This window comes from Silurus aristotelis (genome assembly GCF_946808225.1).
Source record: "Silurus aristotelis genome assembly, chromosome: 11".
Lineage (NCBI taxonomy): Eukaryota > Metazoa > Chordata > Actinopteri > Siluriformes > Siluridae > Silurus > Silurus aristotelis.
This window is the reverse complement of record NC_139584.1, coordinates 24353188-24371980: the sequence shown is the minus strand read 5'-3', so window position 1 is coordinate 24371980 and position 18793 is coordinate 24353188. Positions and strand designations below refer to the sequence as shown.

Below are 18793 nucleotides of genomic sequence, written 5' to 3'. Positions count from 1 at the left end.
CATTAATTCATATTAAAATGAGTCATAGAATGTTCAGCTCTTAGTAACGCACAGCTATACGAATTAGCAATTACATGTTTTATTTTTTTTAAGAAACAAAACAAGTTAGCTGATAAGTTTCTGCGCAACTTTTAAATACTTTATTGCTACAGTGCGCAATACTTTGCAGCTTTTACTAGCAATTAAAAAAAACAACAAAAAAAAAAAAAACAGATAGTAGACTAGGGCTCTCAAATCTCACACATTTTAAGGAAGACATTTTTTCCCCCGCTATATTGAATAAATGGACAAGACGCAAGTATACAATGGGGAAAGTTATCTGTTGAGTTCATCGCTGATGCATTTTTTTTATGCACTCGCTTCTGTTGGTGGCGTGACAGCACAATAGTACAAGTTACATGGTAGATATGCTAATGAAAGACTCGTGGTAATGTTAACAGTGTAGATTATATTAATAATAATAATAAATGTTTTATATCATTATTATTATTAACAACATTTAACATTTTAAGTAGACACCAATATTCTTGTTATTTACATGTAATAATTTTCATATTTAAAAGCTCTTAAAAAAGATAAAAAAAATACGTTGTTTAAAAAAAATTCAAAAAGCACAATTGTCATTGATTAGTTTCTGCGCACCATTCGCGCATTTTATTAAATTATAATTCTTATTAAAATGATTCATAAACCTTTTAAACCTTAGCAACGCACAATTATACAAACGAGCAATTTTTTTTCAAAGAAACAAAACAAGTCACATTGACGTGTATTCAACGCGACCTATAAAAAGAATTATAATAATACACAGAAAAGAAATTCCATTAATAAATTACCCTGTTGTGCAAAAGATTATCTACACGCCTATTTTGATCGATGCGGTTGACTGTGTACACCTCATGATGCAGGGGAAAAAAATACATCTGAATTAAATAGCATCCAGAATGTGGTTGAACCCGCTGTAGGAGTGTGGCAAACTTCTGGACCACGTGGTTTACCTGTACTTCCGGTTGTTTTGGTATCCTTACCCACAATCCTCCTCTCTGCGCTCCGCCCCCTCCGTTCCTTTAACAGGACTGTATCTAGTCCGCCGAGGCTCCGCCCACCATCTATCTATAGGAACATTTTCGGTGAGATACAGCCGATGCTGGAGCAGTCGTTTGGACAAGTTGCTCCTGCTTGTACATATTTAATACACGGCTGTATTAAAAACAAAACAGGAATTGTTTAAGGTAAAGGTTTTATCTCTGCTTTTCTTTTATAGGCTGATCTTATGTGTTAGCATTTTCAGTTAGCTGGTGTAAACTGTGCTTTATTCATACGCGCACATGTTCCTAAACATGTGGTCATTGAGCTCAGTTTAAAGACAGTCTAGAAACTAGAACTATATCTCTGAGAGGTATTTTTTGTCTGGGGATAAGTTAACCTATAACGTGGTTAATCCAATTATTACAAACATAAAAGTTCTCTAATAGGTAGCTCATTATGAATTACTCAGGTCATTGTATTATGGACTTATGTGTAGTTGTATTGATGGTACTGTGGCTAGAAAACAGTTATATGACGACCTTGAAGCTTCTAACATGTATTACAATCCGTTTATATGCACCAAGTGATAGTGTGATTAGAATCAGCATCATTTGAAGCATCAGTAAAAACAATGCACATAAGGTGTAATAATAATGTGTCAGAAGCTTAAATGTTCAGGATTTGAGTTGGTTCCCATGCTAGAGTGTCAAAAACAAGCAACAATTTAACCCTTGAATAACACTTTAAAACTAGTGATGGATGGGTTGTTGTCATGATTATTTACCTACATAGTCTGTGATATTGGTGATGGCCGAGCAAATAGTTGGACAAAAAATGGGCGTTACACATGGTGAAAAAGATGGCATACAGGGATTGTTCTTTAACTGTGGTTTTGGGTGAAAACTTTCAATGGAAGTTCCTGGCTTTATTTCAGCAGAATAATGTTTTTGGTTTTTGACAGCAATACCTTGGAACTTGAACTTGTTTTTCTTTGGCATAATTTTGTTGATGAATTTGTTGCTTATGGTATTAACTGACCATGACAGAAGTGGGAATCATGGTGAACCAGCGGGAGGAGAATGGCTGGCAGGTGTTAAAAAGCGACTCGAGCGGAGCAAGTAACAGCGGCGAGAGCTCTAAGGAGAGCTCCAGGTGCTCGACCCCTGTCGGCGAGTCGGACCGCGGAACCCGGCTGAGGGACAAGATGAGACGTCGCATTGAGTCCGGGGACCGCTGGTTCTCCCTCGAGTTCTTCCCTCCACGCACAGCCGGCGGTGCTGTCAACCTGATTTCCAGGTGAGTTTTACAACTTTTTTTCTTCTCCGGGTTCTCTGGTTTCCTTACATCTGCCACTCATGCCAGTCCGCATGCTAGTAAATAGGTGATATTGAATGAGTGTAATCATCTTGCCCAGAGAATGAAAGACCAAATGTATTAAATTCTCTACATCAGGGACAGCAAGGCGATTTTATTTTATTATTATAACTTTTTTTTTATTATGAACATTTTTCTGTATAGTTTTTCAGATGTAAGAACGTGACTTTGAGCAGGAATAGCCGAAAAATATGTGGACACCAAAACACTGTGTATCTTTCCCAAATTCTTGCCACCAAGTTAGAAGAACTGTTTGAACAATATAAGAGGTCTTTGTATGCCGTAGCTTTACACTACCCTTTACTGTGGTACTAAGTGCTCCTGTGCACAAAGTGAGCACCATGATTTTTGTTAGATTGGCGTGGTAGAACCTTTCCATACAGAGCATGACTTCACAAATGCCCTTGTTGCTGTATGTGTGAATTGTTGTGGCCAAACTTTTTGAGTGCCCTAAAAAAGACCAATCTGGAATGAGATGATAAAAAAGCACATATGGGTGTAGTCAGGTGTCCACAAACCTTTGGGCATGTAGTGTACAATGTAAAATGTACAAGACCTTAGATTTCAGCTCTGGGTCAGCGAGCAGCATTTATTTTGTTAGTATAGTCAAGTCAAGTTTATTTGTATAGCGCTTTTCACAACAGACATTGTCTCAAAGCAGCTTTACAAAAAACAACAGTGAAGGTGAATAGTGTGCGTTTGTCCCTGATGAGCAAGCCGTGGCGACAGTGGCAAGGAAAAACTCCCTTAGATGATATGAGGAAGAAACCTTGAGAGGAACCAGACTCAAAGGGGAACCCATCCTCATATGGGTGACATCAAGAGTTTGGTCATAAATCTTTCAACAATACAGAACAATTTGTGATCATCATAGATCCAGCATCAGCTTCTCCATGCCAGGGCCTTTAAACACTCGGCATCTACTTCTCCATGATCATCCATAGGTCCATAATCTTCACGAGGTGGGACGTGACTGGAGCTGGCCAAACCTCAGGATGCCTCGGGATGGGGAGAGAAAGAGAAGCAGTGGAGAGGAATTAGCGTAGCTGCTGTTCATGATATTAACAGCACAAGTTAATAATGTGCATGTGATCATATATTCTCGAGCACAAGGTTGTGATGTGATGTGTGTGATGTGTGTTATGTGTAGGCTTTGCTAAAAAGATATGTTTTTAATCTACACTTAAACTGGGAGAGTGTATCTGAACCCCGAACACTGTCAGGAAGACTATTCCAGAGTTTAGGAGCTAAATGTGAAAATGCTCTACCGCCTTTAGTGTACTTTGCTATTCTAGGAACTACTAGAAGCCCAGAGTTTTGAGATCTCAGGGAGCGTGACGGATTGTAGCGTGTTAAAAGACTGGATAGATACATGGGAGCCAAACCATTTAGTGCTTTATAAGTGAGTAGCAGTAGTTTGTAGTCTATTCGAAACTTAATAGGAAGCCAATGTAGGGACGATAAGATTGGGGTTATATGATCGTATTTTCTTGACCTAGTAAGAACTCTTGCTGCGGCATTCTGAACTAACTGAAGCTTGTTTATTAATGATGCAGGACATCCACCTAGTAATGCATTACAGTAGTCTATTCTAGAGGTCATAAACGCATGGACGAGCTTCTCTGCATCAGATATAGATAACATATTTCTTAGCTTAGAAATATTTCTAAGGTGAAAGAAGGCTGTTTTTGTAACTTGATTGATGTGATTTTTAAAAGATAAGTTGCTGTCTAAAATAACTCCCAGGTCTTTTACTGTTGAACTAGTAGTTACAGAACAACCGTCTAAATGCAGGCTGAGATGCTGGAGCTTCTGTGTACTATTTTTTGGGCCGATGAGCAAAATCTCCGTTTTATCAGAATTTAATAGCAGAAAGTTATGGGTCATCCAATCTCTTATTTCTTCAACACACTCAGTTATGCGAGCTAATTGAGCTGTATCGCCTGGTTTGGATGAAATATATAGCTGGGTATCATCAGCATAACAATGGAAGCTAATTCCATGCCTTCTAATAATATTTCCTAATGGAAGCATGTATATTGTAAAAAGCAGGGGTCCTAGAACTGACCCTTGTGGCATGCCATAATTTACTAGCATTATCCTGGATAGCTCTCCATTTATATCTACGAAATGGTAACGATTGGACAGGTAGGATTTAAACCAGCTTAATGCCTGTCCCTGAATACCGATGTAATTCTGTAAGCGATCGAGGAGAAGATCATGATCTATAGTGTCGAACGCAGCACTAAGATCTAGTAAAACTAATAGGGAGATGTAGCCTTGGTCTGAAGCTAAAAACAGGTCGTTAGTGATTTTAACTAGAGCAGTTTCTGTGCTATGATGGGGCCTAAAACCTGACTGAAACTCTTCAAAGATATTGTTCTCCTGCAAGTGGTTACATAACTGGGCAGCAACAATCTTTTCTAAAATCTTAGACATAAATGGGAGATTTGAAATTGGTCTGTAATTCGATAGCGTGTTTGGATCCAGATTAGGTTTTTTAATGAGGGGCTTAATAACTGCTAACTTGAGGGATTTAGGGACATGACCTAACGATAGTGAGGAGTTAATAATATTGAGAAGAGGCTCACCAGCTGTATATAACACTTCCTTCAGTAGTTTAGTGGGAATTGGATCTAACTGACATGTTGTTGATTTAGCTTTCATAATAGCATCATACAGCTCTTCCTGTCCTATACATGTAAAACAGTGTAGTTGTGGGGTTGTAAGTACGATTGTGTCGGGAGATGCTGTCAGAGGTTGAACTGCCACAATTGTTTTTCTAATGTTATCTATTTTTTCAGTGAAGAAATTCATAAAGTCTTCACTACTAAACTGTGATGGAACACATTTTTCAGATCCCTGATTTGTTGTTAATTTAGCGACTGTACTGAAAAGGAACCTGGGATTGTTTTTGTTATTTTCTATGAGTTTGCTCAGGTGTTTAGCTCTAGCAGTTGTAATGCACTTGTCCTTGTCAGAGCAGCGCAGCCATCTGGCATTAAGCAGATAAAGTGATTACCTTTGGTGATTTTTAAGCCTTACATAATGTTACATAATGTCCAGAGTCATACTGGTTTGTTAATTAACTAGCAAAATACTTCTGTTAAGGGTCACAGCAGTGGATCATTGCTCTGCAATGCTCCATGCAACCCTCTTATTTGAACTGGGCTTGGAAGCAGTGCTGTCAGTGCACTGGCTCATGCAAACACCAGTGACTGTTTGTTTTGTTTTTTTCCTGCCCAGAAATAGAATTTGGGGGAAAGAGCATGGGATTATATAGGGATGGGTATTGTTGATATTATATTGATACCGATACCGAGACTGATATATATATATTTTTTTTTACATAAAAAGGACCCTCAAAAAAAAAAAAGAGAGAGAGATTTCCTCAGCATACCACAGCAAAACATATTTGAAATTTGTTTTGGTTTTTACCGATGCTAATAGCTAGATGGGATCGTAATCTCTAATAACCGAATAGTAACCGATAAATTTTTAAATGGATACTGGATAGAAAACAACCATAACACTATGTATAACAGTAATGAACTTTATTACAAAAAAAAAAAACAAGTACTGATTTATATAAATGTATTAATTATATTAATAAAAGTATGTATTTATTTATTATTAATTAATAAATAAAATTAATAAATTATAAATAATATATTTAATACAGCGCTCTCTGTGCATCATGCAGTCTTTCCTAAAAAAAAACAAACAGCAAGTGGCACCATTGATTTGCCTCTGGAGGTTCTGCGCTTGTAATAACGGCGGCCCAGAAGCCGGAAAAACTAGTCTTTTTTAAAGGATAGTTTTACCAATCAACAATCTGTGTCGATTTATGGTGTTCCTAAAGACTACTAGTGCTAACTAAAGACTTATTTTATGAGGCAGGAGATTTGCAGTTGGAGCTGGAGCAAGGAGACATAGTAATACTGCGCTTTGCTAGAGGTAGATGATGGGTTTTGTTTGCAAACGTTTCATTATATTACTAATGTTGCACTGTCCAAAAAATACCGGTTCTCTGTACCCATCTCTATCCTTAACTACTAGACTGATGTGGGTGCGAGTTTTTATTCCAGCTACGCAGAAGCCACACCGAGTCTATTGAAAGCCAAAATTAACTGACTAAATGGGTGGAATCAGTTGTGGCTCCTGCTTTGCCGGAATAAATACCTGCACCCACACTGGCCCTGGATTGTTGATAAGATTTGACACACCGGGTTAACACCAGGGAACTAATTAACTAGGAGAATAGAGAAACACAAATAAAAAAAAATAGATGATTAATTAGATGAGCTGGCTTTGTTTTTAGATTCGACCGAATGGGATCTGGCGGGCCTCTCTTCATCGACATCACATGGCATCCAGCAGGAGATCCTGGTTCAGACAAAGAAACCTCATCCATGATGATCGCTAGCACAGCGGTCAACTACTGCGGGCTAGAGAGTGTGCTGCACCTGACTTGCTGCAAGCAAACAAAAGATAAGCTCACATCTCATCTGAGCAAGGCCAAGCAGTTGGGACTGAAGAACATCATGGCGCTGCGGGGAGGTTAGAGTGGTACCAACCATACTTTTGTGTATTAGATTCTGTCACAAAGCGTATTACAAAACCATTTCTGCGTAGATCCTGTGGGTGCTGACTGGGAAGAAGAAGAAGGAGGGTTCAACTACGCTGTAGATTTGGTGAAGCACATCTGCAGCGAATTCGATGATTACTTTGACATTTGTGTTGCTGGTAAGTCAAAAATGACCGGTTTGGGAAGTTCTATCCTGTGTACTTTTTCACTGAAACGCCTGAAGTCCATCAGCTAACTTTGTATGTTGGATCATGTGGGCTGAGAAAACGTAATGCTCGCAGTATTTTATAAAAATATTTCAAAATGCTTTTTGTGATGACTAGGCTACCCGACTGGGCACCCAGAGGCTGAGAGCTATGAAGCAGACCTGAAACATTTAAAAGAGAAAGTCGATGCAGGAGCACACTTTGTCGTGACTCAGCTCTTTTTCAGAGCTGAGACGTTTCTGAAATTCCTTAAGGACTGCAGAGCTATAGGCATCACCTGTCCCATTCTGCCAGGAATCTTCCCCCTTCAGGTATAAATCAAGCAATTAAAGTAAAACTTATTTCTTTGTTTTCTATTCTGGTAGCTTGATGTTCTATAACAAACACGTCTGACAGTAGTTTTTACACGGCACTGGATTGTTGTGTTTATATATTTTCTTCTTCACAGGGTTATCACTCCTTACGTCAACTTGTCAAATTGTCAAAGCTGGAGGTGCCAGATGAGATCATGGAAGTGATTGAGCCCATCAAAGATAATGACGCTGCCATCCGCAACTATGGCATCCAGCAGGCTGTAGATATGTGCAAGGTGCTGTTGAACAGCGGTGAAGTCCCTGGCTTGCACTTCTATACACTCAACAGGGAGGTGGCTACAACCGAAGTGCTCCGACAGCTCGGCTTATGGGCCGAGGACCCTCGGTGAGCAAATCAAAGATAGCGCTTTAGCTCTGCAGTGGATTAATTTTGAATTAGTTTTGAATAATGCTGAAAGAGTAAATGTATGTTTTATCATATGTTTGCGGCAGAATTGTTGACATTGAGGTAATCTTTTTATAAGGCGACCTCTGCCCTGGGCTGTTAGTGCTAATCCTAAACGAAAGATGGAGGACGTCAGGCCGATTTTCTGGTCCACAAGGTCCAAAAGCTACATCTATAGGACACAGGATTGGGATGATTTTCCCAATGGGAGATGGTACGTAGGGGTGTGTGTGTGTGTGTGTGTGTGTGTGTGTGTGTGTGTGTGTGTGTGTGTGTGTGTGTGTGTGTGTGTGTGTATTTATTTATTTATTTATTTATTTATTTATAAATAAATTTATATTTGTTTCTAATGTGTTCTAAATATTTCAGTACCTTTTTGTTGTAATAATTTTAATACATTTAGGAAAAAATTTCAAATGCTTTGTTTCATTCAAACACGTGCTATATAATTTGCTTCCATTTCAGGGGGAACTCCTCATCTCCAGCCTTTGGAGAGCTGACCGATTACTATTTGTTCTACCTGAAGAGCAAGTCCCCTAAAGAAGCCCTGTTAAAGATGTGGGGAGAGGAGCTCATGAATGAGCAGAGTGTTTATGAAGTCTTCACCAACTATATTATAGCACAGCCCAACCAAAATGGACACAAGGTAGAGGGACTCTGATTACAGATACAAAACCTATGACAGCTTATGTGTGCCTGTCTACGTACATTTCTATTATTATCCCTGTATAGTTATAGTCTGTTACATGGCAGTTCAAAAATAACTAAACGGATATGCATACACACCGATCAGCCTGAATAGAGACAAAAGACCATGCAAACAGATAATACAAAACAGTACAGGACAGGTACGCAAAGTAGCGCCGACCAGTATACATTCTGTATAATATGTTGTAGAGTACAATATGCAAAATTAAGAGAACTGTAAACAAAGAGGGTACTTGTAAACATTTGCTTCTGTATTATAGCAGTTGGTTGTAGTTTGAAATATGTGCAAAAATGCAATAATTGATAAAGTGCAACTTTTCTTAATTATAATTTTATATACCATAGCATCATTCTTATTTTAATTAGGTGATGTGTCTACCATGGCACGATGAACCTCTGGCTCCAGAAACAAACATGCTAAAGGATCAGCTAGAGAAAGTGAATCGTAGAGGTATCCTCACCATTAACTCCCAGCCCAACATCAATGGCAAGCCTTCTTCTGACCCAGTTGTAGGCTGGGGACCTCCAGGAGGATATGTCTTCCAAAAGGTAGAATTATAAGGGGGCTAATCATCTTTCTTTGCATAATATCTATCATTACAATTCATACAAAAAAAAGTTATTTTACTGTCTAGTATTGATCATTCTATCTAAAGTATATCAGGGTTATTTTGATTAAACAATTTTCTTTTCTCTAAGGCTTACCTGGAGTTTTTCACTTCAAGTGAAAATGTAAACGCACTTCTTCAAGTGCTGAAGAAATATGAACCACGTGTGAACTATCACATCGTGAACGTGCGGGTAAAACATACGTCTTCTTCGCTCTGCTCTTTTTTTTTTTTTTTCCCACACTGGGGCAAGTTTACATTACTGTTTGTGTAATCATCTTTTCATGGCTTTAACTTCTCTTCTAGGGTAAGAATATTACAAATGCCCACGATATGCAACCCAATGCTGTGACTTGGGGGATTTTCCCTGGCAGAGAGATTATTCAGCCCACGGTGGTGGATCCAGTCAGTTTTATGTACTGGAAGGTGAGGAAAGATCGAATGTATAATTATTATATAGAGCGCTTCTAAACTATCTGCACAAAAGTTAGTGGAAGCCTGCCTAAAATATTGGTGCTTTTTTTTTTTTTGTTTAAAAACATACCAATTAATGTTTTGTTCCTATTTGCTGGTATAGTAAGCTCCACTCTTCTGTGAATATGTTGCAGTTGATTTTGTAGTGTGATTGTGGAGATTTGTGCTGCAAGGGTGTTAGTAAAATCAGGTACTGATGTAGGGTAAGGAGGCCTAGGGTGACGTCAGCATTCCGGTACATCCCAAAGCTGGAAAATAGCTCTATAGCAGGCATAAGTGAAAGGAAAATTAAATGCTACCACATACAAAGACATCCTATACAATTGTGTGCCTCTAGCTTTGTTGTAACAGTTTAGGAAAGAACCAGATATGGCTGGAAAAATCAAGTGTCCCAATAATTTTGTCCATATAGTGTATAATTTTTCTATCATGTACTTAGTAATATCAGTTAAAAACCAGGAGAAGCACAATACATAAAATTGGTCAGAAGCTCTAATTCATTTTCAAATCAAACATCAGCTTGTGATTGCTGCAAACCGTAGCATGGTGGATTGGTTTGAGTAACTTAGAAACTGCTGACCTGGGATTTTTAGTACAACAGTGTCACGAGTTTATACAGAAACAAAAATTGACATCTAGTAAGCAGTAAATCTGAAGTTTAATATTTTTGAGGTCCAGGTCATTTTCAGTCTCAGTTTTTGTGACTGTGTCTAATGTGGGTTCAGATTCCTTGGTTTATTTGGACTGGAACTAGGGATTGGTCTTCTGCTGTAGACCATCTACCTCAACATTTAATATGTATTTTCTGCCCAGTGGTTGTAAAGAGTGGATAGTTTCCAGATTAGCAGTTTTTAAAATACTCCAATGGCTAGCAATCATTCAAAAATTTCTGTAGCTTTTTTTTAAATGTATTTATTTATTTATTTATTTATTTATTTATTTATTTATTTTTTGCAAGAATTTATTCATTGCACTATAACCACATAGTTTGCCAATTGTGTAATTCTAAGTGTTCATTATGCATTGGTTATGAAGTTAAAGCAGCAGATTGGGATCTTTTTGAAGAGAATCTATTAGCGTTTATGGTCAAAAATACCTTTACTCTCACCCACTTCTCTTATCTTTATTGTACATTAGGAATGGCCAATCTGTTTGCTGTCCTACATATAATCTGAAAGGGAAATTACCCATGGCTACACTTGTAAGTGTTGAAAATGCTTTAATTTCTCTACAGGATGAGGCCTTTGCGCTGTGGATTGAGCAGTGGGGGAAGCTGTACGAGGATGAGTCCCCTTCCAGAATGATTATTCAGTACATCCACGATAACTACTTTCTAGTCAACCTAGTGGACAATGATTTTCCCCTGGAAAGTTGTATATGGCAGGTCATTGATGACATGTTCGAATTGCTAAGTGCACCTCCAAAGCCTCTGGAAGTACACACTGATTAGCCAGTTTGCTGCTGTTTCATTTTAGAACTTTGTAAACAACCCACATAGTCGGGTACTATAATGGTACTAATGTTTCGGCTGTTACACATGATACTGTAGTATCAGTAATAGTCCGAACAGTACTTGGTTTGAAAAGACATTCATGTTGAGTGTATTATTTTAAAAGTTAAAATATATGGTTATAAACCATTGTATATTACTATAACGCAAAATGATTTGCCTACTTTTCGACAGCACTTAAATTACAAGTTAAACTTTTAAGCTTATTTATAAACAAAGTTTCAGCTAATGCACAAGTCCAAAGTCTGATGCTTTTGAGGCTGTTTTTGGCAGCTGGAATACAAATGCACACTAAAGCAGATCTGCTACGTGTGTGTGTGTGTGTGTGTGTGTGTGTGTGTGTGTGTGTGCGCGCGTGTGTGTGTGTGGGGGGGGGGGTTGTTTGTTTTTTAAATAAGTGGCGAATGCAAGTCATCATGGATATTGACAATGATTGTGATTACTGTTCTAATCTTGTTGCTCACCATACTATTGTCCATCCTTTGTTTTTTTTTTTCTCCATTTTTTTTGGGTTTTTGTGGACTGCCGGTAAATAATAGCAAAATAAAAACAAATTTGTGTGCACACCAAGACTGTTTGTTTTCCACCAAGTTTGTTTTTTGTGTCATTTTTGCCACATTATCACGTTTATCAGCCATGTTATCTAATCCGTGACACTTTTAACACCGCTGTAGTTTAAGTTATAGAATGAGAGTAAAGGTGAAATCATATCACTGGGGAAGAATGACTAAGCTTGCTTTTATCAGCAAATGTAATGCCACACATGCTTACCATTTTCAAATAAACAGGTCAACATCTACCAAGTTCAAAATGTATAAGCCTACAGGCTTAAGATTTAGGACCTTGTTACCAGGTAGATTAACTGAAGATGGCAGATGGAAATTACCTTGGATAAGCTAGGAACAAAAGAAGCTTAGTAAAAAGACCATAATGGCCATATGATCCTAGGTATGTATGAAACCATATACAACGACCAGGCATAACATTATTACCACCTGCCTGATATTGTGTTGGTCCCCTTTTTGCTGCCAAAACAGTCTTTGCATGTCGCGCATTAACGGCATACACTTCTTTAGCTATTTAAGATACAGTAGCTCATCTGCTGGATCAGACCATCCTTTGCTCCCCACGTTCACCACTGTTCCTTCCTTGGACCACTTTTGATAGATATTGACCACTGCAGACTGGAAACACCACACAAGAGCTCCAGTTTTGGAGATGCTTTAACCCAGTCGTCTAGCTATTACAATTTGGCCCTTATTAAACTCACTCCGCTTGCCCATTTTTCCCGCTTCCAACATATCAACTTTGAGGACAAAATGTTCACTTGCTGCCATATATTCCACCCACTCAGAGTTATCCATTCATCGGTCATGATGTTATGACTGGTCGGTGTATGCAGATTTATTCATAAATCAGAAATTTTATTACAATCTTGTAACTTTTGGAAAAAAATCTACATGGGTTATTGCAATAATAATATTATTATTATTATCTAATCTAAACTAAATGTAACTCCTACAGTAGAAGTGCTTTGGAGTTTATCAACAATAAACCCTCAGGCTAGTTTACTAGGACTAACTTTGAGAAAATGTTATTCATTTTATTATTTGTTTATTGGATTAAATAAAGAAAAGAGTCAGAACCAACACAAACCAATAAATGAACACAAATAAAGCTCACAAATAGAATGGAGGACTGACTGGTCTGTCTGCACATGGCTATAAGCCATAAATAAATGCAGATAGAAGATTTAGCACAACTAGTGTTAAACTAAGTTGTGCTAAAGTTCAACTGATGGTGTGGGCAGGGTATATGATGTTCAGTTACACTTCTGTTAACACATGTAGGTATTATAAAGAGAGCAAGCAAATAACCTTTCAGGGATATACATCCATGTCAAATGTAGCTGCTAATGGACCTACATTTTCTATTAACTTTGAGGGGTATATAATGAGCAGATTGTACTTTTGTTTTCAAACATGTTGGCAAGCATTTGCCGGTCTCTGGCATTTACTAGCTTGTTTTGTGCAGGTAAATGATCAACCAATGTTGGCATATCAGTTCTGGACTGATGGTATTCATAGTCCCTAACCTACTGAACCAATTACAGGATGTATTTATTGGTAAAGACTTCAAAGTGCTTGCTAAGTCTACTCACTAACGTGTTAATATTATTTATAATCTACGTTCAGAAATAAATGAAAAATTAATGGGGGAAAACTCAACTTTCCCATATCTTGCTATACATTTAATTATTTATATATTTAATCTAGAAATATGTCTAAATAGTTTGTGGGCTTTCTTAATCGCATAAAGAAACAGGGTCTCTGTTTGGTGTTTTTTTTCTCTGTGAGTTGCTGGATATAGATGTCATTGTGAGAGTGTACAATGGCATGAGTTACCTAACTAATCTCACTGACCTTCTTCCTGCCAACAAGCTCACAGTCCAAGCTACACTACTCCACGCATGCTTTATTTGTTTACTGTGGTATATGGCAGGATGGCCTACAAAGTGTTCTTTGTATAGACTAAAAAAAGCAGGTAGAAAATAAATACTGGATTGAGGTTAAAAAGTGATTTTGGAGCCATGAATTGATTTTTTTAATGTGCAATGTAGTAAGGCATCATATTATGCTAGGACTATTTTTGGATTAAAATTGGGAGCACTGTTGGCAATATTAAAGGATTACTGGCCTCATGATTTGGCAGAACAGACCTGAAATGACTAATCTTTAAAAACCTTTCATGGATAATCCGGTTAAAGCAAAACCACCAGTTTATAATATTGATCAATCATCATCAAAAGCACGATTGTATCATTATGTACTGTACCATAAAAATATGAGTCAGTTTTAATGATGTTATGGTAAAGACTTTCATAACCGGCTTTACATGATTATCAAAACAGATCAAGTTTAATTTGTTTGTCTGTGTGTGTGTGTGTGTGTGTGTGTGTGTGTGTGTGTGTGTGTGTGTGTGTGTGGCCTAATCAGGGCACTGCAAAGTACAGCGTGGATATGTACAGTACACTTTATCAAAAGTACAAGTGAATGTGAATGGAGAGATGTGTCATGTCAGTGTCAGGTGATGTTATCTGTATTCTGGAAACCACCACCTTTCTACTTATGTATCAAGTCAGTCTTATTTATGTTTATTTACAGTATGCATACTTTATTTATTATATTCTTATTTACTAAATATGTATTTTTGTAATTTGTCAATCTTTCTTTCTTTCTTTCTTTTTTATTTATTTATAATACAAAAAATCCATTAGGTGTGTGCACTATATCCACTGTAGGTTGTGGTAAAGAACATGTTTTTCCAATTCCACTCGCCTTTACATATTTGTTAATGTAATATTACTGAAACAAAAATGGCACCTCAATTGTGGAAATTTTCCTTATTTCATACAATGTGTGTATTTATTTTACCACTCTGGAACCTTAAATATCTGATATTGGTGTGATTTCAAACCTGCAATGAATCAAAGTAGTAGTAGATGCACTGATTTGAGGGGTTAAGGCTTCAGTGTGTCTGTGACGTTTAGAGGGTGTCAGGTTAACCTCAATCTTGAATGTTCTACTGCTCTATGTCACTCTTTGTTTACAGTGTACGGACGACCCACTCATAACTGAAAATAGCCTGTTCTTTTTTAAACTTGGCATGAGAGTAGAGTAGAGTAGAGTAGAGTAGAGTAGAGTAGAGTAGATAGATAGATAGATAGATAGATAGATAGATAGATAGATAGATAGATAGATAGATAGATAGATAGATAGATAGATAGATAGATAGATAGATAGGCTATGGCAGTGAAAAATGTGCAGACAATGTTGTAAAGGTACAACAAGTAAAAAGTTGAAAGGCTAAGGCAGTGAAAAAATGTGCAAAACCCTGAATAATCAAGTGGAACACGTATAAGTGAAATCAGCCTTGTTTAACTTTGTGGCTATTTATCATCTATAATATAAGTATAAAGTACAGTTCTATTTGTATAGCTCTTTTAACTATTGACAGAAAGCTTTACAGCATTAAATACATTATATACATGTTAGCACCATAAATTTGTCCTCTTTATGTTCCTTTCTGTGATGATATGAAGAAGAAAGTTAGAGACGAACCAGACTCAAAAGAGAACACACCCTTATTGACACCAAATGGCCATTCAATATAGTTTATTGATCATATTCATTATGGTTGTATGTCACTGATTTGTACTTGATTGCCAAAAACTGTTCATGATAATTGCAGCCTGAAGCCATTCCCAAATCTATCTTCATGTTTCTTGAGTTTAACCCTCCACAGTAAACTCCCAAAGCAAGTTTCTGGGTTTGTGTTTATTTCGAAACATGTTGCTATTTTGTTCTACTAGAACCTTTAAATAACACAACAATACGTTGTCAGTTCTACAATAGTTTTAGATTTCCAGCTTTTTTTGTTTTTTTTTCTTTCCTTGTGTTTCCCAGTTTTCCTACAAGATGTCCCACATTGTGTCCCTGTGTCCGTAATTATATATCAATTGTTATCACCTGTCCTATCCTGATAGCACTGTATGCATTTTAGTTCCCCTCTTGTGGCAGTCTTTAGGTTTGTTTGTTAAAGTTGTTTCATTTCTGGGTATGCTTTCCTGAGTCTCATGCTTTTTTCTCTAGTTGCCTGGTGTAAGTCTTTGTAAGAGATTGTTTTTTTTTGCTTGACTTTAATAGTCCCAGAAAAAGACTTTGTGCAGCTTTGCCTCTTTCTAGAGCAAGACTTAGCTTAAGATTTTGTTCCCAGAGTTCCTGAGTAGTTTTGTTTTTTCTCTTTTTAATTGTGAACTTTTGCTCTGCATTTGCTCTGAGCTTTTGGAATTATATTTAGCTGTTTTTGGAAGGCTCCTGCATCTCATGAAGTCAACCCTGGTTTGAGCCCTGACCCTGATGTTCATGTTTAATAGTGAAAGGATCTTGCAAATTTCTTTTTTATTGGCATCAAGCAGTTTAGGATGTTCTGTACAACAGATAAAAGAAATAAGAGTTATGTTTTATGGAGTCAAGATGTCTCTAATCAGAATTCCAAGTCCCTAATCAGCCCAACCCTAAACCAAAAGAACATGAACAGCAGGGGCGTGAAAACAAGTAGTGCTATGATATTTACTTTGCCAGAAAAGAAAACAAGCTTACTTTAATCAATCAATTGTAAAAGATTCCCCTTGAGTTTACATTTCTAGATATAAATCATTTTCACAATCCTAGATGTTCTTCGACATGGTAGTTTTCTAAGAAAATGTGGAACATCTTTAAAAAGCTAAAATTGTAAAACAATTCAATTTCACAGAGAACCTTCTGATTGATTGCTCTTTAATCATTTGTATTGCTGCCAAACATTTTGTTAATGTGGAGGCATTGCAGTGTTGAGATGATGATTTAGTTGATTTTATGCACAGAAGAACAGGGTAAAAAAGCCTTAATATAGTACAAGGAAATGCATTTTTTTGGTTCTGTGTACACAAAACCAAACTTTCTTAAATATGGCGGAATTTTATAGCTTTTGTCTGTTTCTTTTAAGTTTCTATCCTAGCATTGTGGCAATGGAACACATGTTCCTCAAATTTAGATTGGCTTTTGTTCTCCTGCCAGTATATAATTTGTTGCAGAAAAAAATGCAAATGCAAAGGCACATCTCGTTGAGAATGAGCAGGTGATTAATCCATCATATTTCAATCGTGCACACAATAATTTAAGAATCCACCCTATTGGTAACTGGAGAAACCCAAGGAAAACCCACATGCACACAAAATATGCACACACAAAAGATCAAAATATTATTACATGTGGGTATAATAGCTTATAATAGAGAGTCGATTGATTATTTCCTGAGATTTTGTAAGAATTATTTAAGGGGAGAAAAACAAATATGCACAACCCTGAAGCACCTTTTAAAGGTGTTCAAAAATACTTTTTTTTTCCCGTGTAGAGAGCAACCTGTAGCCAGAAACAGTTTTAAGTCTTTTAATGCATTGGCCAGGGCTCTCCTGGTCTTTTTATTATTATTATTATTATTATTATTATTATTATTATATTTTATTTGCTCAGTCCAGTGGTTTTTCAAATGCAAAAAAAACATTAAATTTTTTGTTGCCCACATATTTCAAAAATAGGAAAAGAATGGCCGGTTTTATACATGTAACATTTTCCCAAATACACATAAATGACATATGCGTATGGAAAACATGTTCATAGGTAAAGAATTTTTATCGTTGTATTTATGATATACACATTGTTCAATACATAAAATTTACACTTTTCCAATAACTACTTCAAGGTTGACCAATAAAGGTTTTTCTCTAGCTGATGATTTTTTATTATTTTTTTGCCCATTATGTTTGAACAAATCCCCCCTCATGTTAAAATCTAATCAAAAAATTGCTCAAATTAAACATTTATTAAACATGAGACTCTCCAATTAGTGCACTTGTAGCCTAAACTACAACTGGTTGAAGGTTTGCCAACAATTAGATTTTAAATGTTACATTCTTTCTCTAAAAGCATCAATTATATTTAACCAATGAAATATACAAGGCGAGATTAAGAACGAATAATAAGAATGTAAGGCTCAGGACACAACAAGCTGATGGTCGGCCATCAGGGAATGTCAGCTTTAGTCGGCTTTAGTTGTGTTTTCTCTCGTTTTTGTGCTGTCTCTAGTTGGACCGCGTCAGCTGTTTTTTGGTGATTCTGCATGTCAAATTTTTCTGCATGTCAGGAATCTTTTTCCTTTTGCCTGCGCAAGATCTACATTTGCAAATTATGGCAGCAAATCAGGAATAAAGTATGTAATTAGATTAGGTTGGTTTCGGATGCGTTACATTTGCGTTATAAAAGAGGAATTTGGAACAATAAGTTATTTTATAGCATTTAAAAAAGATCTAATTTAAGTTGTTTGCTTCTATATAAAAAAAGAGCTTGAATAATTTAATTTTCCTGCATTTACATTTATGCTTTTGGTAGATCTACATCCAACAGATGCCTAAAATAAGCCCAAGACTGACCTCTTAAATTACTTTTTAGGAGTTTATCAAAATTTTATGAGCAAATTCTACATTAACATCTTTGTGACACTATTTTTACATAGTAACTAATTTCATAACCAAACATCAGGTATGTCATATATTGCCACGGACGGTTTAATGACAGACAATATTTTCACGAACCGGCCTTTAAGGTGTGGCAGAAAAATACATAAAAATGAAATGATACGACTGGCATTTTCTAAATATAATAATAAACGTGAATCCACTGTGGGGTTTTTTTTTCATTTTGCTAGTTTGGGGGTTTCAATTTAGCGGTAATGTATTACATGTTAGCGGCCGGAAAAGCCCCTTTAAGAAGGTAGTGGATGTAGGTAAGACATGTGACCGAGGCATCATGATCATCATATCTAGAGTGAGTTATAGACAGATGTGGCGGAGAGATTCCCGTAATTTTTCAAAGTAAAACATCGTCCAGTATCAGATAATAAATAAAACGGAAATAATGTAAGTTATGTATTCTTTCTG

The 18793-nt window shown here is 36.7% G+C and overlaps 1 protein-coding gene across 2 annotated transcripts; it reads left to right on the top strand.

The window, feature by feature from the left end:
* Window positions 1-129: 129 nt before the first annotated feature.
* mthfr (methylenetetrahydrofolate reductase (NAD(P)H)) lies at window positions 130-11826 on the top strand. 2 transcript variants are annotated; one of them, XM_083554761.1, is made up of 12 exons: window positions 130-339; window positions 1991-2325; window positions 6725-6963; window positions 7039-7149; window positions 7315-7508; window positions 7646-7896; window positions 8036-8170; window positions 8422-8602; window positions 9031-9213; window positions 9364-9465; window positions 9579-9698; window positions 10981-11826. In XM_083554761.1, exons 2-12 carry the CDS (start codon window positions 2069-2071, stop codon window positions 11194-11196), a joined length of 1989 nt encoding a protein of 662 aa, XP_083410887.1. In that variant the 5' UTR covers window positions 130-339; window positions 1991-2068; the 3' UTR covers window positions 11197-11826. The 2 variants fall into 2 exon arrangements, with proteins under 2 accessions (XP_083410887.1, XP_083410886.1); XM_083554760.1 differs by lacking the exon at window positions 130-339 and adding an exon at window positions 1067-1232 and having other exon boundaries at window positions 2076-2325.
* Window positions 11827-18793: the final 6967 nt, after the last annotated feature.